We start from the raw sequence: 24,345 nt of genomic DNA, 5'->3' as shown, positions 1-24,345 counted from the left end.
ATTTGTATTCCCAATATACTCTTTGAATTCCCAGTCAGACAATGGCACTGTATACCAGTAGTAAAAATTGTGGGTGCACGTAACCCCAATATATTCTTTGAATTCCCAGTCAGACACTGGCACTATATGGCAGTAGCAAGAAATGAGGGTATTTGTATTCCCAATATACTCTTTGAATTCCCAGTCAGACAATGGCACTGTATACCAGTAGTAAAAATTGTGGGTGCACGTAACCCCAATATATTCTTTGAATTACCAGTCAGAAACTGGCACTATATGGCAGTAGCAAGAAATGAGGGTATTTATAACCCCAATATATTCTTTGAATTCCCAGTCAGACAATGGCACTGTATACCAGTAGTAAAAATTGTGGGTGCACGTAACCCCAATATATTCTTTGAATTCCCAGTCAGAAACTGGCACTATATGGCAGTAGCAAGAAATGAGGGTATTTGTATTCCCAATATACTCTTTGAATTCCCAGTCAGACAATGGCACTGTATACCAGTAGTAAAAATTGTGGGTGCACGTAACCCCAATATATTCTTTGAATTCCCAGTCAGAAACTGGCACTATATGGCAGTAGCAAGAAATGAGGGTATTTGTATTCCCAATATACTCTTTGAATTCCCAGTCAGACAATGGCACTGTATACCAGTAGTAAAAATTGTGGGTGCACGTAACCCCAATATATTCTTTGAATTCCCAGTCAGACACTGGCACTATATGGCAGTAGCAAGAAATGAGGGTATTTGTATTCCCAATATACTCTTTGAATTCCCAGTCAGACAATGGCACTGTATACCAGTAGTAAAAATTGTGGGTGCACGTAACCCCAATATATTCTTTGAATTACCAGTCAGAAACTGGCACTATATGGCAGTAGCAAGAAATGAGGGTATTTATAACCCCAATATATTCTTTGAATTCCCAGTCAGACAATGGCACTGTATACCAGTAGTAAAAATTGTGGGTGCACGTAACCCCAATATATTCTTTGAATTCCCAGTCAGAAACTGGCACTATATGGCAGTAGCAAGAAATGAGGGTATTTGTATTCCCAATATACTCTTTGAATTCCCAGTCAGACAATGGCACTGTATACCAGTAGTAAAAATTGTGGGTGCACGTAACCCCAATATATTCTTTGAATTCCCAGTCAGACACTGGCACTATATGGCAGTAGCAAGAAATGAGGGTATTTGTATTCCCAATATACTCTTTGAATTCCCAGTCAGACAATGGCACTGTATACCAGTAGTAAAAATTGTGGGTGCACGTAACCCCAATATATTCTTTGAATTACCAGTCAGAAACTGGCACTATATGGCAGTAGCAAGAAATGAGGGTATTTATAACCCCAATATATTCTTTGAATTCCCAGTCAGACAATGGCACTGTATACCAGTAGTAAAAATTGTGGGTGCACGTAACCCCAATATATTCTTTGAATTCCCAGTCAGAAACTGGCACTATATGGCAGTAGCAAGAAATGAGGGTATTTGTATTCCCAATATACTCTTTGAATTCCCAGTCAGACAATGGCACTGTATACCAGTAGTAAAAATTGTGGGTGCACGTAACCCCAATATATTCTTTGAATTCCCAGTCAGACACTGGCACTATATGGCAGTAGCAAGAAATGAGGGTATTTGTATTCCCAATATACTCTTTGAATTCCCAGTCAGACAATGGCACTGTATACCAGTAGTAAAAATTGTGGGTGCACGTAACCCCAATATATTCTTTGAATTCCCAGTCAGAAACTGGCACTATATGGCAGTAGCAAGAAATGAGGGTATTTGTATTCCCAATATACTCTTTGAATTCCCAGTCAGACAATGGCACTGTATACCAGTAGTAAAAATTGTGGGTGCACGTAACCCCAATATATTCTTTGAATTCCCAGTCAGACACTGGCACTATATGGCAGTAGCAAGAAATGAGGGTATTTGTATTCCCAATATATTCTTTGAATTCCCAGTCAGACAATGGCACTGTATACCAGTAGTAAAAATTGTGGGTGCACGTAACCCCAATATATTCTTTGAATTACCAGTCAGAAACTGGCACTATATGGCAGTAGCAAGAAATGAGGGTATTTATAACCCCAATATATTCTTTGAATTCCCAGTCAGACAATGGCACTGTATACCAGTAGTAAAAATTGTGGGTGCACGTAACCCCAATATATTCTTTGAATTCCCAGTCAGAAACTGGCACTATATGGCAGTAGCAAGAAATGAGGGTATTTATAACCCCAATATATTCTTTGAATTCCCAGTCAGACAATGGCACTGTATACCAGTAGTAAAAATTGTGGGTGCACGTAACCCCAATATATTCTTTGAATTCCCAGTCAGACACTGGCACTATATGGCAGTAGCAAGAAATGAGGGTATTTGTATTCCCAATATACTCTTTGAATTCCCAGTCAGACAATGGCACTGTATACCAGTAGTAAAAATTGTGGGTGCACGTAACCCCAATATATTCTTTGAATTACCAGTCAGAAACTGGCACTATATGGCAGTAGCAAGAAATGAGGGTATTTATAACCCCAATATATTCTTTGAATTCCCAGTCAGACAATGGCACTGTATACCAGTAGTAAAAATTGTGGGTGCACGTAACCCCAATATATTCTTTGAATTCCCAGTCAGACACTGGCACTATATGGCAGTAGCAAGAAATGAGGGTATTTGTATTCCCAATATACTCTTTGAATTCCCAGTCAGACAATGGCACTGTATACCAGTAGTAAAAATTGTGGGTGCACGTAACCCCAATATATTCTTTGAATTCCCAGTCAGACACTGGCACTATATGGCAGTAGCAAGAAATGAGGGTATTTGTATTCCCAATATACTCTTTGAATTCCCAGTCAGACAATGGCACTGTATACCAGTAGTAAAAATTGTGGGTGCACGTAACCCCAATATATTCTTTGAATTACCAGTCAGAAACTGGCACTATATGGCAGTAGCAAGAAATGAGGGTATTTATAACCCCAATATATTCTTTGAATTCCCAGTCAGACAATGGCACTGTATACCAGTAGTAAAAATTGTGGGTGCACGTAACCCCAATATATTCTTTGAATTCCCAGTCAGAAACTGGCACTATATGGCAGTAGCAAGAAATGAGGGTATTTGTATTCCCAATATACTCTTTGAATTCCCAGTCAGACAATGGCACTGTATACCAGTAGTAAAAATTGTGGGTGCACGTAACCCCAATATATTCTTTGAATTCCCAGTCAGAAACTGGCACTATATGGCAGTAGCAAGAAATGAGGGTATTTGTATTCCCAATATACTCTTTGAATTCCCAGTCAGACAATGGCACTGTATACCAGTAGTAAAAATTGTGGGTGCACGTAACCCCAATATATTCTTTGAATTACCAGTCAGAAACTGGCACTATATGGCAGTAGCAAGAAATGAGGGTATTTATAACCCCAATATATTCTTTGAATTCCCAGTCAGACAATGGCACTGTATACCAGTAGTAAAAATTGTGGGTGCACGTAACCCCAATATATTCTTTGAATTCCCAGTCAGAAACTGGCACTATATGGCAGTAGCAAGAAATGAGGGTATTTGTATTCCCAATATACTCTTTGAATTCCCAGTCAGACAATGGCACTGTATACCAGTAGTAAAAATTGTGGGTGCACGTAACCCCAATATATTCTTTGAATTCCCAGTCAGACACTGGCACTATATGGCAGTAGCAAGAAATGAGGGTATTTGTATTCCCAATATACTCTTTGAATTCCCAGTCAGACAATGGCACTGTATACCAGTAGTAAAAATTGTGGGTGCACGTAACCCCAATATATTCTTTGAATTACCAGTCAGAAACTGGCACTATATGGCAGTAGCAAGAAATGAGGGTATTTATAACCCCAATATATTCTTTGAATTCCCAGTCAGACAATGGCACTGTATACCAGTAGTAAAAATTGTGGGTGCACGTAACCCCAATATATTCTTTGAATTCCCAGTCAGAAACTGGCACTATATGGCAGTAGCAAGAAATGAGGGTATTTGTATTCCCAATATACTCTTTGAATTCCCAGTCAGACAATGGCACTGTATACCAGTAGTAAAAATTGTGGGTGCACGTAACCCCAATATATTCTTTGAATTCCCAGTCAGACACTGGCACTATATGGCAGTAGCAAGAAATGAGGGTATTTGTATTCCCAATATATTCTTTGAATTCCCAGTCAGACAATGGCACTGTATACCAGTAGTAAAAATTGTGGGTGCACGTAACCCCAATATATTCTTTGAATTACCAGTCAGAAACTGGCACTATATGGCAGTAGCAAGAAATGAGGGTATTTGTATTCCCAATATATTCTTTGAATTCCCAGTCAGACAATGGCACTGTATACCAGTAGTAAAAATTGTGGGTGTATATAGCCCCAATTCTATTGCTAGGGGACTTGCAGGGTATTTCTGGGGTGAAGGTGGGGGGGCACACCGTTGGAACGGGTATCGGGGTATATATCGGGTATACGGGAATACACTGACAGTGTATTCCATTCAGGATCCTGGGAAAGCTGGGTTGCGGCGATTGAGCCCGTCAGTGCCACGTTACACTGACAAGCTTCTCCCTGGAATTTAGCTCTTACAAGAGCTGTTGGTTGTCTTCTCCTTCCTATCCTAGCCTGTCCCTGCCTACCCAGAATCTAAGCCCTAGCTAGCTGGACGGAAACCTCCGTCCTCGGTGAATTGCAAGCTCAGAATGACGCGAAGCTGGGCGTCGCTGTTCTTTTAAATTAGAGGTCACATGTTTTCGGCAGCCAATGGGTTTTGCCTACTTTTTTCAACGTCACCGGTGTCGTAGTTCCTGTCCCACCTACCCAGCGCTGTTATTGGAGCAAAAAAGGCGCCAGGGAAGGTGGGAGGGGAATCGAGTAATGGCGCACTTTACCACGCGGTGTTCGATTCGATTCGAACATGCCGAACAGCCTAATATCCGATCGAACATGAGTTCGATAGAACACTGTTCGCTCATCTCTACTTATGACTACGGCCTTAGGCCCCTTTTCACACAGGGCGCAGATGGCGGATTTTGGTCCTGATTCTGATGCGGGAACCCGCGTCAGAATATGGCCAAAATCCGCCTGCTGTGATTTCCGACAGTCGCGGCACTCTGGTCCAAATGAATGGGCCTAGTCCTGAGCGTGCTGTCTCAAGGCGGACGCCGCGTCTGAATCAGCCGCGGAATCCGCCTGAGGAAAGGGCCGCTCACTTCTTTTTTCCGTGAGCGCTAGCAGTGAGGGAGCGGATTATGACGTGGATTCCGCGCCAAAATCCACCCCCTCTTGCCCCGTGTGAACGGGGCCTTAGTGGGAATGTATTCTCAGCTACGTTGGTGACTCCATCAGGATCCTCCATTTCAGGTCAGCTTATAACATGACCACTAAGGCCGGGTTCACACGGAGTATTGTGGCTCGTCATTTGGCCGCGGGATCTTTTGCGGGCCGTATACGCTCCCATTGTTTTCAATAGGAGCCGGTACCGTACACGCGATGCTATTTTGCGGCCGCCGCAAAATCATGGCCTCGAAATAGCGCAGTGTGTATGGTACCAGCTCCCATTGAAAACAATGGGAGCGTATACGGCCCGCAAAAGATCCCGTGGCCAAATGACGAGCCACAATACTCCGTGTGAACCCGGCCTTATAGTACAGGAATCTGAAGAGATGCTTATCTACTTATCAGTATAGACTGACCAGTACAGTATACAGAAGTACAGACAACGCTACAGAGTGACTCTCCTATAGAAGTCCAACATGAGATACGTATAGACCGATCAGTAATACATTATAAGGCCCCACATAGCGTCCTGCAGCAAATAAGCACTGAGGGAAAAAATGCGTCGGCAACGCTTACCCCCCCCCCCCCCCCATACTACTAATCTGTGAGGTCCTGCCCCGTCTCCAGGTCAGCTATGGTGGACCAGTGGGTACATATTCACCTTTCTCTATGGTGTGTGCACATCTCATCCATTATCATTGAAACGCAATTTTTTGTGACTAACACATAGGAATAGCCTTAAGGCTGTATTCACACAGAGTAACGCCAGGCGTTTTACCGCCGGTCAACGCCACCGCAAAATAGCGCGGCGTTAACGCGGCGCTATGTGCAAAAAGCACACAAAAAACACCTGCCGTTACTCTGTGTGAATACAGCCTAAGGGGGCATTCACACTACGTATACGGCAGCTTATTCTGAACGTAAAACACGTTCAGAATAAGCGGCGTATAAAGCAGCTCCATTCATTTCTATGGGAGCCGGCATACTAGCGCTCCCCATAGAAATAAATGGGCTGCTTCTTTCACTGCGAGCAGTCCCATTGCAGTGAATGGGAAGTGCCGGCGTGTACGGCTCAGAATGAGCAGAGCTAGCCGTATACGCCGGCACTTCCCATTCACTTCAATGGGACTGCTCGCAGTGAAAGAAGCAGCCCATTCATTTCTATGGGGAGCGCTCGCATGCCGGCTCCCATAGAAATGAATGGGAAGTGTTCGGCAGCCCTGCTGTAACGCCGGCGTGTACGGCTGTGATACACGCTGGCGTTACGTAGTGTGAATGCACCCTAAGAAAGGCTATTCTTCTCCTACCTTTAGATGTCTTCTCCGCGCCACTGTTCGTAGAAATCCCGGTTTTTGTCAGTATGCAAATGAGTTCTCTTGCAGTACTGGCAGAGACATGAGAGTGCTGGGTGTACACGGATCAGGACACTTGTGCTAGTATTCCACGCCATGACATGTGTCTGCCTTCAATGGAAATAGTCCTGTGGGAATTACTACATGGTTGGTCACCACACATGTGGCTCCCCCTATGGTCAGAGTACACAGAGTTTTTTGGCGTTAATTTTGACACTGAATCTGCCTCAAAATCAGCCTCCAAAAAAGCCTCCCAATAGTGGCTGATTTTGAGGTGGATTCAGCGTGAAAATCAGCGCCAAAAAACTCCGTGTGCACTTACCCTTAGGGTCCATTCACACAGAGGAAAATGGCGCTTTATTTGGCGCTGAATTTTCCACGCTGAAAAAAAAGCCTCCCATTGACTTCTATGGATGCCGCTAGCTTTTTTTTTTCACTAGCAGAACTTTCCACTAGTGGAAAAAAAAGCCCGAGGAAGCCACTGAAATCAATGGGAGGCTTGTTTTTCAGTGTGGAAAATTCAGCACCAAATAAAGCGCCATTTTCCTTTATGTGAATGGACTCTTAGGCCGGGACGTAAACGCCGCGATTTGCCCGCAGCGGAGACACTGCAGGAAAAATCGCGGTGTTGTACAGTGCAGGCAAAGTGGATGGGATTCATGCATCCTTACTTGTCGGAAAAGATCGCAGCGCGGACACACTGCGATTTGCGAAACTGTTGCGGCTTTCCTATAGATATGATGTTAAGAGAAAGTCCGCAGAGGAAAACTCTGTGAACTTTCTCTTAAAAGCGCTGCGGAAAGAACCGCAATGCGTTCACGCAGCGGTTCTTCCCGCAGCGCTTTAGTGCTGCAGATACAGCCCGTGGGGCTTTAGACTTAGGGTGCATTCACACAGAGGAAAATGGTGCTGATTTTGGTGTGGAATCCGCGTCAAATTCAGCGCTAGCAAAAAAGGGAACCCATTGAAGTTAATGGGAAGCGTTTTTTTCAGCGTTGAATCTGACACGGATTCCACACCAAATTCTGCGCCATTTTCCTCCGTGTGAATGCACCCTTTAAGAGGACCTTTCACGTCTTCAGGCACAGGCGGTTTTATATACCACTAGAAAGCTGAATTCAGTGCAGTATTGGCGTTCTAGTGGTATATAAAACCGCATATGTCCAAGGACATGAAAGGTCTTTAATTGTGTCTGGATAAATCCCCAAAAGGTGTCGAGGAATTTGGTCCAGAAAAAATCCGCTCAGGACATCATCCGGCGGGTTTTGATGTTTTTTTGACACGTCACGGTATTTCCACCTGAAAAATCCGACGAAAGTCAGTGGGTGGCAGAAAAACCACCTCACGGTTTTGGTCGCAGTTTTTACCAATTCCGCATCCAAAAACTGCGACGCGTTTTTTTCCGCCTCCCGTTAACTTCCGTTGGTTTTTGCAGACGGAATCCACCTGAAGAAAGGTTATGTCGCTAGCGGTCTACATAGGACTCTATTGTATGGAGACGGATTCTGAGGTGGATTCCACATCCAAATCAGCGCATTTTTGCCCCGTGTGAACTAGCTCTTATAAGTCACTCTATCAGGTGTTTTTTTTTTGTTTTTTTTTTACATTTTACGGCTTTTGTAAAAATAATGGCAAAAACTGCAACCTGAGCACATCGTGTGAGTGAACCCTTGGGGCTTATTCACACATGGAAGTCAAATTGCAGAAAATGCCCCATTTTTATTTTTTTTTTACCTTACCCTAAGGTGATTATATACCGCATTTTCACTGCACTCTGTGGATATAACCTAAGGCTACGTTCACATCTGCAGACTGCGGTGCAGTGTCCGCCAAAAGATGGCGGAGAAAAGAGTCCTGCACGGACGGCCTGTTTGCTTAAAAATGCCAAGCCCATTATACTCCTGTGTGACCGCTATTTTATCATTCTACCTCTCCGGGGTTCAGGTCTCCTGACAGACCCGAACAGTAGGAGAGGTGCTGGAATTAGGGGGCGCCCTTGTCCCTTAATCTGTGATTTCCTCCCATGTCCACCTGGTCTGACAAGTTAATCAGAGTCTCTGGCTGTAGTTACACAGTTTGGAGCACAATAGTAACCTAACCACCTCTGTCTCCTCACAGCCTCCCCGGGGAGAGGGCGACCATTGTCCCAACTGCAGCAACCACAACTCTCTGCAACGTGTTGAACACAAACAGAGTTACCATAGCAGCCAAGACAGAAGAAGGAGGCATCTCAGCCCGGAGACTCAGTACTCTCTGCCTCCAGCCCCGGCACACATGAACTGAGTAAATCTCTGCCACTTACCGGCAAACATGGACGAAGCGGTGGCCCCTGCTGCAGATAAGAGGCTGCAGTTCATAGAAGAATACGTCCTGAAGACTCTGAAGCTGAAGCCGGACCGCTGGCAGAAATGTCTGTCCACCGAGGAGAACAAGGCAATCTTCCAGGATTTCTTAGAGAAGGCAGATCAGATGGTGCTGCTGGTGGTCCTTACCCAGGCCGGGCTCCTGGTGCCCCTGCTAGAGTTCCCCAACTCTATCAAGAATAAGGCTGTGTATTTCCTGAAGAGGCCCAATGTCTACCTCAGCGCCGACTCCATGAAGAATAGTTTAATCTACGGGGATCTGTCCTACGCGCCCCTGGATCACTTCTCAGCACTGGTGGAGGAGGTAAGAGCCAATAGAGATTGTAGATAGGAATACATTGGTTATTAAAATTGCAAAACCCATAACATGGTAAGGAGTCTTTAGCGCAAATCTATCAGAGGAAAAAGTACTGCAAGGCCGACTTTTCCATCTGATGATTTCATTGAAATAAGTTCCCTTGGACATTTGTGTCAGTCATAGAACAGATCTGGTTTTCCGTTCTTCTGGTTCTTCAATGGGCTATAAGAATGGAGACACTGATGCCGGGGTGAACCTGGCATAACTTCCCTTGACAGTCCCTATTAGGAATGTGACACGGTCACTGTAGTGACAACCTCAGGGTCTGTTCACACAGTGCAATCAAATCAGTTTTCATGTTGTTTCTTGAATGGCCATCAGACGGCTGTTTTAAAACCCTTGAATGTCTACAAGTCTATTCACACATCCACTTGTGTGTCCAAGGTGTAAGGCTCATTACATGGTCTGCCTCAGGATGTACAAAACATTTCCATTCACTGACAGCAAGCACAGAATAAAAAAAATTGCAGACGAATTAGAGAATTAAACCTTCAACACTTCTTAAAAACTTTTGCTTTTCTTGATCTCTGCCTGCTGTCAGTGAATGGAGATGTTTTGTACATCCTGAGGCAGCCCATGTAATGAACATAATCAGGATGGTTCTTTAGGCCGGGGCCCCATAGACCAGAAATGCTGTGATTTTCCCACGGGGGAAACGCCGCGGGAAAAGTTGCGACGTTTTACAGTACTTGCAAATCCCATCCCTACTTTGCGGAAAAAATTGCAGTGCGGACAATTATGTGTATATCTATGGAAACGCCGGCGGCTTCCCCGTAGATATAACTGTAACAGAAAGTCCGTGGAGCGGAGGAAAACTCTGTGAACTTTCTGTTCAAAGCGCTGCAGGAAGAACCACGATGCGTCCACGCCACAGATGTTCCCGCAGCGCTTTAGCGCTGCCTTTCTGGCCTGTCGGGCCTTAGCCTTAGGGTATATTCAGACACAGCAATCATGTCGCTTTTTTTGTTGCGACATAAAATACACTGATCTTGCTGAATTCATCCCGGTGTTTTGACTGCTGATGTGATTCTACCCTTATGGTACGGCTCCACAGAGCTGCGGGATGTGGCCAGACACCATGTCACTGTGCGGTTTTACTGCAGATCATCTCAGGTTAGAAACTGATCGATAATGGTCATGCAGATATTACAGCTAAAATATCTATCCATAGAATAGATCGTCATTATCAGATTGCTGGGGTCCAACACCAAACTCCCCCACTGACCTGCTGTTGGAAGAGCGCTGAATATCTACCACAGTGTCTACATTGTATAGTTGCCATGCATGTTATTGCAGCTCAGCCCCATTTATTTGAATGGGACTGAGCTGAAAGCAGCCAGTGTGGCTGAAGAAAATGATGTTACTTTGCCTGTGAGGTGGAAGTACCTCTGCTACTGCATTGATCAGCTGGCCTCTGGGACTCCTCTGAGGGCTCGTTCACACGGGGCAAAAAGGGGCGGATTGACCTCAAAATCCGCCCCGTCACAATAGAGGTCTATGTTGAGTGCTAGCACTCTTTTTTCCGCTAGCGGTGTGTTCCCACTCGTGCAAAAAAGAAGCGAGCTGTCCTTTCTTCAGGCGGATTCTGCGGCTGATCAAGCCGTGCCTCGTAACAGCACCCTCCGGACTAGGGCCATTCATTTGGACCTACTCCGGAGCGGGAAGCCGTGACTGTCGGAAGCCGCAACAGTCGCGACTGTCACATTTTGGTCCTATTCTGATGCGGCTTTTAATCAGAACCAAAATTCACGGTCACTAGCCCCGTGTGAACTAGCCCTAATATTGATAACCCCTCCTTACACAGGGGTGAACCTGCCCCTTTCGCCGCCCGAGGCGAAGTACAGAAAGCCGCCCCCCCCCCCCCCCGCCGGGGAGGGGGTGGAGCAGGGGCGTGACTTAGCAGAGGGGGCGTGATGACTCGAAGGGGGCGGGGCTTAGCGCCGTTTGCTGCCAGAGAGCAGGCCCGGAGACTGCATGCGCGTGAGGGGAGGCTGCTGGAGCAACGCTGCTCCAGTGGCCTCCCCAAACCACCGCTCCGTACTAAGCCAGTCCAGGACAGCTTGTCCTGGACTGGCTTAGGTTAGCAAAAATGCCGCCCTCCCTGAGGCCCTGGCATAGCGCCGCCTGAAGCGCTCGCTTCAGGTCGCCTCATGGGAGGTGCGGCGCCGTCCTTACAGTCCCAGTTAACCCCTAGCAAACCTGAACCGATTTCTAGCAAAACCGTATTTCACTCTGGTTTTCCTTTACATTGTGGCCACGTCAGATGAATAGAACTGATTTTTAGTAGCAACAAATTTCTGCTACAGATCTGCCACGTATGAATTTACATCTATGAGGTTTCTGTTCACTGAAAGCAAGCAGAAATCTTAAAACTGAGGAAGTACTGGAACAACAATCTATCAGCTTTAGTTACACTGGAAAAAACATTTCAGACAGTTGTGCAGCAAAAACCGCATGTGGTTTTAGGTCATTGTCACTGTTTTCCTTTGTTGGCCACAGAAATGGCTCGGTTTGTGGTAAAACTGCGTGTGGTTTTTCTACGTGGCTCAAAGCTGCTCAACACATCTGCACAATCTGAATGTGACCAGGATGTAATCTCTGCAGAAAATCTGCGGCAAAATCCATGTGAGGTATCCGCTTTTTTGTTGTAAATCGGCGCTCGGTGCAGCATCAATGCGATTTGGTAAAATCCCTTCCACCTTGTTGATACTGTACAAACTCTGACCGATTGGTGACACAGAACTATTGATATGTAAAAACTGCAAGTCTACAAAGGCCAGGTTCACATGTAGCAATCCGTGGCAGATTCCGTCCCAAATCTCCCTCCCTTTCAATAAGAGAAAGAGATTGTGGACGGATGAGGAAAAAATGAGCGTCTTGCTGGATCTTTCTGCGGGTTGGGGTCCTCGCGGATTAGGCCTATTCATCTGAGGAAAGCCACAACGCAATGTTGGTGCCTTGTATTGGTATTCCGTTGCAGCACGTGTTTCGTGCAGAAACCACACAGACCTCATTATAGTCTATGGGGTCTGCAGGTTTTCTTTAATGTGTATAGGTTTCCATTCGGGGGGGTTCCCCAAGCGGGGAGCACTAATGTGAACCAGGCCTAAGTACTCATCACTATGGGTCCATGACCTGCTGCAGAACACGTGATCAGTGCCCCATAGCCTCGGCTGTATGGATGTAGCCGCCTGTAGAATAAACGTCCCTTATACTTCTATACACACAACACTGAATGGAGTCCACAACCATGAAACTGGATGTACAGTAAGACCCCTGCACCTGGATGTAAAGGGCCCCTTTAAGGTCCCTGCACTGCAATAGGAGGCCTATAATAACTCTGTACCAAACTGAGCTGTGATATAGCTGTGTGCATGAGGCCTTGCACTGATACACTGTAACAAACCTCACATACCTATGGATGAGCCAGATTAGTTCTGCTCAGCTTGTCAGAGAGGGTACGCAGTGGTCGGGGTCAGAAAGACGAAATACTTTCCATTCTGCAATGATTAACAGCTGAGCAGGGGGTAGTGTGAGAACGTAACAGATTGCTATGGCCGAATGACCATGGAGAGGGTAGAAGGGATGTATCCTGCTAAACCTGTAGGCTTTTTGTTCTGCTCAGGATCTGTGCAAAGCTAGGTGACCCAACTTTATTTATTTTTTTGCTTACTTCTAAAGCACCATCGGGTCCAATGTTATAGCAGAAGTCAGATGACACTCGGATGGGTTTACAACAGAGGGCGCAGCTCTAACCAGCGCTGCCTTCTCGTGTATGGCGGGAGCACCAGAGGTCAGACGATTATGAGGACAGGTCATGTCCTAGCGGTGTGTCATCACTATATAAGATAGGAAAACCTCTCTGCTGCCCATAGATAGACTGTTGTCGGTAGGTGGGCAGGATTTCGGCAGTATACAAGTGACACCATGTGTCACCGACCTCACAGTACATCCATACGCTCCGGTCGTTGCATGTTGCCGAATCTCCGCTTACCTACAGTGTGAAATGGCCACGTGACTTTGCAGATAAATCCGAGGTATTATCCTCACTGTCATGCCACTATTGGCCAGTGTGATTTAGTGGTATTCCTGCCTTGTGTGTGACTGTACCCCAATATTCACTGACGGTTTCCCATATGTAGCAATGCTCTAATCCAGATTTTCTGACCTTGCTTCCATCAGTATATGTCTGCTTTCTCATTAGCTATCCATTTTTCAGACTACAGAATCTTGGATGTTATATATCCTAGTGTATGTCCGCACCTGATCTGTGTGCTATTCGTGTGCAGCCACGGTGTGTAAGGGGCCTAAGGCTGTGTATATAGTGCAACTGAGCCATATATGAGGCAGGTAAGTCAGACACATCCATAAGGTGTCATTTAGCGCATTAGGGCCAAAGGAATGTCCTTTTTGCCTCAATCTTAAATAGCACTATTTATCCCAATCTTTCCACTTCATAAATAGAATTCTAGCATTGACAGTAAAGACTGACACACCATACAGTTTGCATATCAATACTGATTTATTCAGGATCTTTGATGGGCCCTTTAAATGTTTGTCGCTGAGCAGGATCAGTTGTCTAATAGGGTTGCGCAGCTCTGTTAGTAAATGGTTGATCTTGTAACCATGTTCCCGTCTGGTCGACGATCCAGATCGCTGACCCGTTATTCGTCCTCCTTGCCTGTCAGTAATGCGTGGATATGATCCAGACTGCACCTATTCTGTAAAAATGAATAATGCAGATTGTGATGACTCCTATTACTGCTCCAGTATAAGACGTCCCCATCATAACCCCCCCACACCTCCCGCCACTTTATATCAGACCTCACATCCCATTAGGCGATTAAGTCTTAGATGAGAACGCCAACAATGCCTCATATCATAATAAGAGACGTCTCCGGTTACCGCCGCCATCAGTCTCACCCTGGATTTTGTGCTCCTTGCAGAGTTGTATTCAGAAGTGCCATTTATGTGTTACCTGGCGGTGCGGGGTCGCTGGGTTAGTACAGAGCGGCTCGCGTATTGAATGACATTAAGTACATGATGCCAGGGATGACTGGTCTTTTTGGGGTAGGTATGGGATCACAGCTGCTCCTGACCGCCACTTACAGTTCAGCTAGTTCAATAGGAGCCACCATGGCTGTCGTCAGACGGCTCAGATTTTGCTTCCATCAGCTTTCAGATTGTTATTGGGTCCTGGTTAGTGAATAGAATCTGATGTGGCAGTGAAGACTGACATGGAGACAAATCATTTGAGAAGAGGAAATTTTGGAAACATAACTGCATAACAATGCAGATTATGTGTCATTTAGGGTCGGCAGAAAGTTTGGTGACAACCCCTATGGGCACTGTAATGGCTGCTATTGGAGGTTTTATCGTCTTTTAACGCTGATACGATGTAACAAATCATCCTCTGTGTAAGAAGGACTAAGCGCTTGTAGTACATTCTTGGATTCAGTTCCCTTTCCACTTGAAAAATGTGGAGACAAAAGCGCTGCAAATGGAAACCCGACGGACCCCAATATAGTCCATGCTGTCCACAGGTTTCCATGGGTAACTGCTTTTTTAAGCAGACCAGGTTTCCATTCTGGGGGTCCCCAAGGAGACCCCCTGAATGGAAACTCCAACACAGATGTGAACCTAGTGTAAGTAATGATGGATTACATACATTGGAAACAGTTTTTCAAAACCCTCAGGCCCGGTTCAAATTTGCGTTCGGGTTTCCTTTTGGGAGGCCACTTGGGGTTGGGGTTCCCCCTAAATGGAAACTTATACACATTAAAAAGCGGTTACCCGGAAAGACCCGCAGATCCCCATAGACTATAATGGGGTCCATGTGGTTTCCGCACCAAATATTTGGAGGGTAAAGTGCTGCTCTCTGCATGTTTTGTGCGGAAACTACACGGACCCCATTATAGTCAATGAGGTCTGTGGGTTTCCCGGGTAATCACTTTTTAATACGTCTAGGTTTCCATTTGGGGGTCCCTAAGTGGACTTCCTGAGCTGAAACGCAGATGTGAGTGGGGCCTCAGTAGTCAGTCTGTGCAGATTTCCAGATCCTGGGTGTAAACAAAAAGGTTTCCATTCACAGCAAGCTGATATTCAGAAAAAGAAATACTAAAACTTAATGACAACTTTTCATCACCTCCCCAATATCCAGTTCTTGGCATCATTAATAGGTGCCGATCAGCTGATTCTGGCACAGTTGTTCCTGCAGTTAGTGTTGGTGCCTGTTGTGCTAAATAGACTGTCTAATGTCATGTGGGCGGGGTCAGGCAGGAGCAGGCAAAGGGGCGTGGCTCAGACTTCGGATCAGAGACATACAGTGTCAGAGCTCTAATTTACACCCCCTTGCCCGCTTTTGTCCAACACCGCCCACTTGCCATTAGAGAGTCTTGTTAGAATAAAAGGCAACAAAACTAACAGCACAGATTGCTCAGTAAGGGTGGGGACTAGAGAAAAAATTCCATCTGTGCCAGAATGAGCTGATCAGCGCCTGTTAAAGGACGCAAAGAACTGGGGTTGGTCGAGGTGAAAGGTCCCCTTAAAGGAATCTCTGCCTTCTCAGGTGGACTGATGTGGTCGGTGCTGTTAAGATGTAAAATAACCCAAGAATGTGTGTCACAAATTTCGTCTTCTTGTGCAGAAGTTTTTGGGTTAATAGATAGAACTGCAGCCAATTCCTTGTATTCGGGCTGTAAAAAAAAAACCACAGGCCGATGTTTGCTCATTCAGTAATTGTTTACTGACACTGATTGATAGGTAAGGTCTCAAAAGCAGTAGCGCTCCCTGTTCTGATAGACGTCAAGGTGAGGTCAATGTCAGGCTGGACCCAACGGCCAACGGTATGTGAAGTGTCTGCAGCTCCTTGTGCTAGATTTTATTGTCCCTACAAAACTGCGACCTGCAGCGGCTGCCACTTGGTTATTAAGGGTGCAGGTCTGGCTGCCAGTGAAAACATTATTATAGGTACCGTACCTATAAGCGTAAATGAGCTAAAGACGTTATATTGGATTAATCCCAGTACATTTTCACTTTATTAAAACACTAGCCTCTGCCCGTGACCTCGTCTACATGTTGTTGGCATGGATGATCCGCCTATATTCAGCAAATTGCTGCCATCGTTGGTTTGCCTGCTCGGCGTTTCAGCAGCTCTTAAGCTGTCCTGCTGCTGAACTTGTTCCTCACGCCGTGCCTGTTAATGTTTTGGCATCTCTGCAGCTCGCTGGGACACCGTATAATGAGCGTGTTGTTGGTGTTGATGATCCCCGTCAGCTCTGATTGAGGAGAACTCTGTGACTTCTGGTCTCCTTCATAGTTGTCATTGTTTTAGAACTTTGCAACAAATTAGATTTTCTTTTTCCCGGCATGTTTAAAAGTAGCAAACTGCCTATTTGGATTAAATGAGTTTTCCCATCCAGTGTGTCAGCAATCTGCCTGGAGCAGATCAGATAATATGCAAATGCATGTACACAATGGACTGAGTGTTAGCTGAGTGTTTACACAGAGAGATAACAGACCTGACTTTATCAGAAGCTGAGATAAGAGCATTGTGATATAGTCTGTGAACATAAATTCATTACAGTTGCGAAGCCATGTCATTTATCAGGATAAAGATTCTGGCACAGTTGTTCCTGCAGTTAGTGTTGGTGCCTGTTGTGCTAAATAGACTGTCTAATGTCATGTGGGCGGGGTCAGGCAGGAGCAGGCAAAGGGGCGTGGCTCAGACTTCGGATCAGAGACATACAGTGTCAGAGCTCTAATTTACACCCCCTTGCCCGCTTTTGTCTAACACCGCCCACTTGCCATTAGAGAGTCTTGTTAGAATAAAAGGCAACAAAACTAACAGCACAGATTGCTCAGTAAGGGTGGGGACTAGAGAAAAAATTCCATCTGTGCCAGAATGAGCTGATCAGCGCCTGTTAAAGGACGCAAAGAACTGGGGTTGGTCGAGGTGAAAGGTCCCCTTAAAGGAATCTCTGCCTTCTCAGGTGGACTGATGTGGTCGGTGCTGTTAAGATGTAAAATAACCCAAGAATGTGTGTCACAAATTTCGTCTTCTTGTGCAGACGTTTTTGGGTTAATAGATAGAACTGCAGCCAATTCCTTGTATTCGGGCTGTAAAAAAAAAACCACAGGCCGATGTTTGCTCAGTCAGTAATTGTTTACTGACACTGATTGATAGGTCAGGTCTCAAAAGCAGTAGCGCTCCCTGTTCTGATAGACGTCAAGGTGAGGTCAATGTCAGGCTGGACCCAATGGCCAACGGTATGTGAAGTGTCTGCAGCTCCTTGTGCTAGATTTTATTGTCCCTACAAAACTGCGACCTGCAGCGGCTGCCACTTGGTTATTAAGGGTGCAGGTCTGGCTGCCAGTGAAAACATTATTATAGGTACCGTACCTATAAGCGTAAATGAGCTAAAGACGTTATATTGGATTAATCCCAGTACATTTTCACTTTATTAAAACACTAGCCTCTGCCCGTGACCTCGTCTGCATGTTGTTGGCATGGATGATCCGCCTATATTCAGCAAATTGCTGCCATCGTTGGTTTGCCTGCTCGGCGTTTCAGCAGCTCTTAAGCTGTCCTGCTGCTGAACTTGTTCCTCACGCCGTGCCTGTTAATGTTTTGGCATCTCTGCAGCTCGCTGGGACACCGTATAATGAGTGTGTTGTTGGTGTTGATGATCCCCGTCAGCTCTGATTGAGGAGAACTCTGTGACTTCTGGTCTCCTTCATAGTTGTCATTGTTTTAGAACTTTGCAACAAATTAGATTTTCTTTTTCCCGACATGTTTAAAAGTAGCAAACTGCCTATTTGGATTAAATGAGTTTTCCCATCCAGTGTGTCAGCAATCTGCCTGGAGCAGATCAGATAATATGCAAATGCATGTACACAATGGACTGAGTGTTAGCTGAGTGTTTACACAGAGAGATAACAGACCTGACTTTATCAGAAGCTGAGATAAGAGCATTGTGATATAGTCTGTGAACATAAATTCATTACAGTTGCGAAGCCATGTCATTTATCAGGATAAAGAGTAGCCCATGTGTTAATCCAGGTTACAATCTATCTATGTGCCAAATTTCATCCAAATCCGTTCAGCCGTTTTTGCGTGATTGAGGAACAAACATCCAAACACACAAACTTTCACATTTCTAATATTAGTAGGATTTATCTTACAATGAGTACGGCTAATCCTCCTCGCACTGCCGACATCCATCCGCTCTATAACAATCTGCATGGAACGTGGAACAACAAGAAAAACAAGTTGTCAATTTGTTAGACCTTTTTCTCAAATCGAAGTGGCATATCAGACATTTCTCCATTTCCTTGCAATTTTTTCGTGTTTTCGTTGTTTCTCCTTGTTATTGTTGTAATAAGGAAGGCCCTCGCCTGCCATGGTTGTGTATAACCTTCATTTCTTCCCAGTACTTTACAAAGGTTGACGTTCCGTGATTAGATAAAATCTCCGCCAGCTGCGTTAGGGATTGTAACGTCAGATTGTATTTAACATTACTACTGAATGGTTCGTCGCCAATCGTCTCTTGTTCTTCCACAGCACAATATAAATCAAGTTCTGCAAATTTTTCCAGTATTTTTCCAACAGCCGATCCTATCATGCAAAGGGATACGGTAGCCACATCCTTATAATATCGTGCACGTATTGGCCACATGTGGCTACTTTCTACAAAACTCCTTTAGGCTAAGGCCCCACAGGCCGGAAACGCCGCACTAAAGCCCTGCGGGAACAACCGCGGCGTGAAACATTCCGGTTATTCCCGCAGCGCTTTGAACAGAAATTTCACAGAGTTTTCCTCCGCAGACTTTCTGTTACAATAATATCAATGGGAAAGCCACCGGTGTTTCCATAGATGTAATTGACATGCTGCGATTTTCGAAACAGCAACAGTTTTGGAAATCACTGCGTGTCCCCGGGTGCGATTTTTTCCGAAAAGATGGCATCCTATCCACTTTGCAAGTACTGTAAAATGCCGCAATTTTTCCCACAGCGTTAACGGCGCGTGGGGCCCCCTGCCTTAGGCTAAGGCCCCACGTTGCGGAAACGCAGCTTTGTTTTATTGCAGATTTTGTTGTGGTTTTTTGAGCCAAAGCCAAGAATGGCTACAAAAGAAATGGTGACTATATAGGAAGCTCTTCTACTTGTTACCTTTTACTCAATCCACTCCTGGCTTTAGCTCAAAAAGAAGCAGCAAAATCTGCAACAAACAAAGCTGCGTTTCCACAACGTGGAGCGTAAGCCCTAGGCTACGGCCCCACGTAACGTCCCACAGCAAAAACTAAAAAACATGGCAGCAACACATCACGGTTCTTCCTGCAGCGCGTTTCACAGAAAGTTCACAGAGATTTCCTAGCACTAGAGATTTTGCTAGCAGAAAAAGGAACCCATTGAAGTCAATGGGAGGCTTGTTTTCAGCGCTGAATCTGAGGTGGATTCCACACTAAATTCTGCACCATTTTCCTCCGTGTGAATGGACCCTAATACCAAATGTGACCATGTACTAATGCGACTGAGTGCTTGTTAGGCTTAGGCCAGTGAAGGGGGTGTTTAGCGTCGTCCGCCTCGGGGAAGGGGGGGGGGGTAGGTTGCTACTGGTAACTTTACAGAGAATACAGTGCAGTAATATTTTGTTACTTACAGGTGTCGTCTTCCCATATTTCCCGTCTCTTCCCTTTGGACCGCCGTGACCACTTCTTCCAGCTGTGACTTGACTCTGTAAAGTTTGCAACACAGACATCTTTGACTCCTCACTTCTCCACACACCCAACCCATATATATATATATATATATATATATATATATATATATATATATATATTATCCCACAGTAATATATAGACAGACCCCCAAGTATAATAATCAGAGCCCCAGGGGAGGTGAGGGAACTTAATAAACAGTGTTACTTACCTCTCCAGGATCTGATGTTACTCTGAGCAGGCTTCGGGCCTGTATGGTAATGTCCCAAATGGTACGTGGGAGGCTTTTTTTCAGCGTTGAAATTCCACACCAAATTCCTGACCATTTTCCTCCGTGTGCATGGACCCTTATATAGACAATGGGAGTTAAACACAACAGCAAGGCAGATCTCTCCTGTCCTGTAGAAACTTCCTCAGCTGTGTGAGCAGGACAAGCTCTGCATGTTAATATGCCTGTTCAGCAGCAAGCAGAGATCTTAGGCTCGGTTCACATGGGCAATGCGTCCCCAAACCGACTCCCTGAATGGAAACCCATGTACAGAACTGGGGTTTGAGATATGGAAAAGAGCTGAGACACAAAGGGTGCATTCACACAGTGCAGTTGTATAACGTTAAAGGGGTTTTCAAGGCTTAAAGTACTGATGACCTTTCCTAAACATAGGTCACTAATTTCAGACATGTGGGGGTCTGACGTTCACCCCCCCCATCGCTTAGCTGTGTTCAGAGCAGGAAGCAGTCAGCGCTGTTCTCTATGCGGTGGCAGGGCTGGGTCACTACAGATCAGGCCCCATTCTAATTCATGGGAGCTGATCTGCAATACCTGGCCTGGCCACTACATAGAGAACAGCGCTGTTTTACCTGTAAAATAAAAAGCAACATCAAAACTGCACCGTGTGAATGTCCCCAAAGTATGTTAGAAAGCTGACAGTTATCTCATGAGAGCGCCCCCATCACTGTGCAGCTACAGGGCTGGGTCCTTCAGCAAACTGCATTCAAGGTGAAGCCTTGCAAAGACCTGCATCCGCTTTCTATGAATCGTCACCCTTCAGATGCCGCACATCTCTGTCCTGGCTCATGACGGGCGTCTCATGGAGGAAAAACTCTCTTTATGACGTCAGAAAGCTTTATATAAGAAGCAAACAGCCGCAAAGCCATAGACAGCCCCTGCCTATTCGTTATACAGTACACCGCAGGTAATCCAAGGCTCAGCTTTTCTATTGACACAGGGATAAATGGTTACATGGCATTTCAGTTCTTCTATGGATTGGCAGGGGTTAAAGGGGCATTGGTCGTTATCAATGACAAGTTTATGTGTACAGTTGCCACAGAGACGGAGCATTGTCCCCAGGCCTCCCCTGCAGAGAGCATTCAGGCCACTGACAGCTATTCATTATGTGGTTAGCTGTCTGAATGAATAGAAAGTGCGGCCATGATGATGTCTGCATTATTACATGTCACCATGGTATATGGACAGTATATCATCATCAACACTCTCTGATGTTATAGAAAGCTGGGTTTTCTGCACAGTGTGAAATGTTTTAGAAAGGTGCCCTGACCAATAGTAGTACATTACTGTATTATACTCCAGAGCTGCGCTCACTATTCTGCTGGTACAGTCACTGTGTACATACATTACATTACTTATCCTGTACTGATCCTGAGTTACATCCTGTATTATACTCCAGAGCTGTGCTCACTATTCTGCTGGTACAGTCACTGTGTACATACATTACATTACTTATCCTGTACTGATCCTGAGTTACATCCTGTATTATACTCCAGAGCTGCGCTCACTATTCTGCTGGTGCAGTCACTGTGTACATACATTGCATTACTTGTCCTGTACTATATAGCTTTATGACTCCTAGAGCTTATGGAGCTTTTGCTGTGATATCTGATGCGCTTCCCTGTCCTGGCAACTAGATGGCGCTGTTGTTCTGTGCCTTCTTCCTTCTCCTTGGCTCCTGTTCTCATTTGCAGAGAATTAGTGGCTAGTAATAATTGTCCGGGCTCTCCTGTATTGCGGCTGAGCACTGGAGCAGATACAATCAGTTCTTAGAGAATCTCGGCTCTGTCTTCAGTTTATTTAGTTTCTTATCATGAGTAATGGCCGTGATGTGCGGATTATTTATGTGGACTCGCTGGATTACATTAATAACTGTGATGAGATTCATTTGTCTCCGTCGCCTCCCTCATGCAAAATTTACTGTAAACTGGGACATAGAGCTGACAAATCTTAGTATTATTCGGGCCCGCAGTAATGGCTGCTCTGGCCTTGTGTGTGTGGTGGATGGGCGACATCTCGGGTGCACTGACGTCCTGCCCGGCTCCTGCTTATACTCAGCCTGAATGAGCAGAGCTGCAGTGTAAAGTACGGGGCAGCGTGAGACTCTGCAAGGACAAGGTGGATTTCAGACTACCTAAACCTCTAAGGGTATATTCATATCACATATTTGGAGTCGCCTCAAAATTAGAGCCAAATTTCCCCCAGCATAAGAGCGGCCGCACAGAAAGTAGTGTGCTATACAGACAATGCAGCTGCTATATAACACTGGTTGTGGTGGATCCGCTGACATGATGGACACACACACCTGGCAGCCGTGCCGATTAGCTGAGTCTGATGTAGCAGAGCCCATTAGGCAGAATGTAATGATGCAGATCTGGTTATGTTGGTGTTGTTGAATGTAGCAGAAATGGATGTCAGTGGATGAAGCAGAGCTGTGGGAGTGCAAAGATGGAACCAAGGTGCAGCAGTGAAGCAGGGTTGTAGTAGTGCAGGGGTGAAGCAGAGCTTTTCTACTGCTATAGGCCACACTGATGCAGCTGAGCTGTTATAGTAGAGCAGAGATCATTGAAGTAGCTGAGCTGTAGTGCAGCAAAGATCACTGTGGCAGCCGAGCTACTTAGTGTAGCAGTGCCGGAGACCCTTGACGTAGCAGAGCTGAGAAACTGGTGTAGCAGAGCTTCCATGTCTGCCCTCAGAGTTTCCTCTTATTTCCTTGCAGTGATGTAACCATGTCTTTTCATCCTCTCCTCACAGGTCATTGTCCCAGTCTTGGCCAATCAGAAGAACCATCAGGACTGGCCGCACGTAGTGTCCCAGGACGTCATGCGCCATGTAAATAACCTGAAGAGCAGCACCTTTGTAATGGCAGGACAGGTGCGGGGGAAGACACTGCTGCCACTACCTTCAGGGTCGGAGAAGGTGGAGTACATCGACTATGACAGTGAGAAGACGTAAGTGGAGTCTCCAGTATTATGATACTTAGGGTGTGTTCACATAGGATAGATATGAGAGATAGAAAGTGAACGAGATGAATTCTCATTCATACGAAAAATCTACACGTGATTCATGAGGAGTGAAGCAGATTTTTTTTCCATCCTGTATATCCTATCCACATATTCATAAGGATCTACCCTTAAGGCCCGAGCACAGTGGATGGGATACTAGAGAACCCCATCTACATATTGCAGAAAAATATGCACAGCGCAAATGGTGCGGTTTCCAAAACCGTTGCATGTTTGGAAATCGCAATTTGTCAATTATACCTATGGAAACTCCGGCGGTTTCCCTATAGGTATAATGGAAGCAGAAAGTCCACAGAGGAAACCTCTTCAATCTTTCTGTAAAAAGCGCTGCAGGAAGAACCGCGATGGATTTACTATTTTTTCCCACAGCGCTGAAAGTGGTTTCCCGGGATAGGTTAAGTCAGCCATTGAAGACCAGCAGTGGTCAGACATCCAGGACCCCCACCATCTCTCCATGAGACTGGAGCTTTCAGGTGAGCGCTGCAGCCTGGTGGTGGTTGCACATGGTATTGCAGCTCAGTCCTTTCACTTGCATGGGGCTGAGCTGTACAAAAGCCACGTGACTGATGAACTTGACTCAGAGACCCAGGTGTCAGACCCCCACTGATCTTCAGCTGATGGCCTATTCTAAGGCTAGGTCATCAATTAAACCCCATTGAAGGGCTCTCCAGCAGTTTATAAGGGTAAAGGTGGCTGTCCAGGATTTCCACCAGGTTCTTGATTTTGACAAATCTCTATAGACATGAATGGCTAATGATAGTTTACTGAATAAAAAGCCTCCATGCTTTACACTGCAGCCCTGCATCCAGAGAACAGGAAGACAGAACAAAATAGAGACACGGTCCTTATATTATGAGCGAGCAGGACACCCGCAGATCAGCTGCTCGTGTTACACTGTGTTCTCTGGAT

The 24,345-nt window shown here is 45.5% G+C and overlaps 2 protein-coding genes across 2 annotated transcripts in view; one reads left to right on the top strand and one right to left on the bottom strand.

Moving 5' to 3' along the window:
- The window catches only part of LOC142210359 (E3 ubiquitin/ISG15 ligase TRIM25-like), a 95,333-nt gene that overhangs the window by 15,608 nt on the left and 55,380 nt on the right, over nt 1-24,345 (bottom strand). The window lies entirely within an intron of this gene.
- The window catches only part of DNAH9 (dynein axonemal heavy chain 9), a 123,661-nt gene continuing 108,245 nt past the window's right edge, over nt 8,930-24,345 (top strand). The window contains exons 1-2 of the mRNA XM_075279483.1: nt 8,930-9,354; nt 23,168-23,364. Of these exons, the coding sequence (XP_075135584.1) occupies nt 8,998-9,354; nt 23,168-23,364 (554 nt within the window). The 5' untranslated portion in view covers nt 8,930-8,997. The remainder of the gene's footprint in view (nt 9,355-23,167; nt 23,365-24,345) is intronic.

Source organism: Leptodactylus fuscus, chromosome 6, assembly GCF_031893055.1.
Source record: "Leptodactylus fuscus isolate aLepFus1 chromosome 6, aLepFus1.hap2, whole genome shotgun sequence".
Classification (NCBI taxonomy): Eukaryota; Metazoa; Chordata; class Amphibia; order Anura; family Leptodactylidae; genus Leptodactylus; species Leptodactylus fuscus.
Note: the sequence above shows the minus strand (reverse complement) of the source record. Positions and strands in the feature narration are given on the sequence as shown.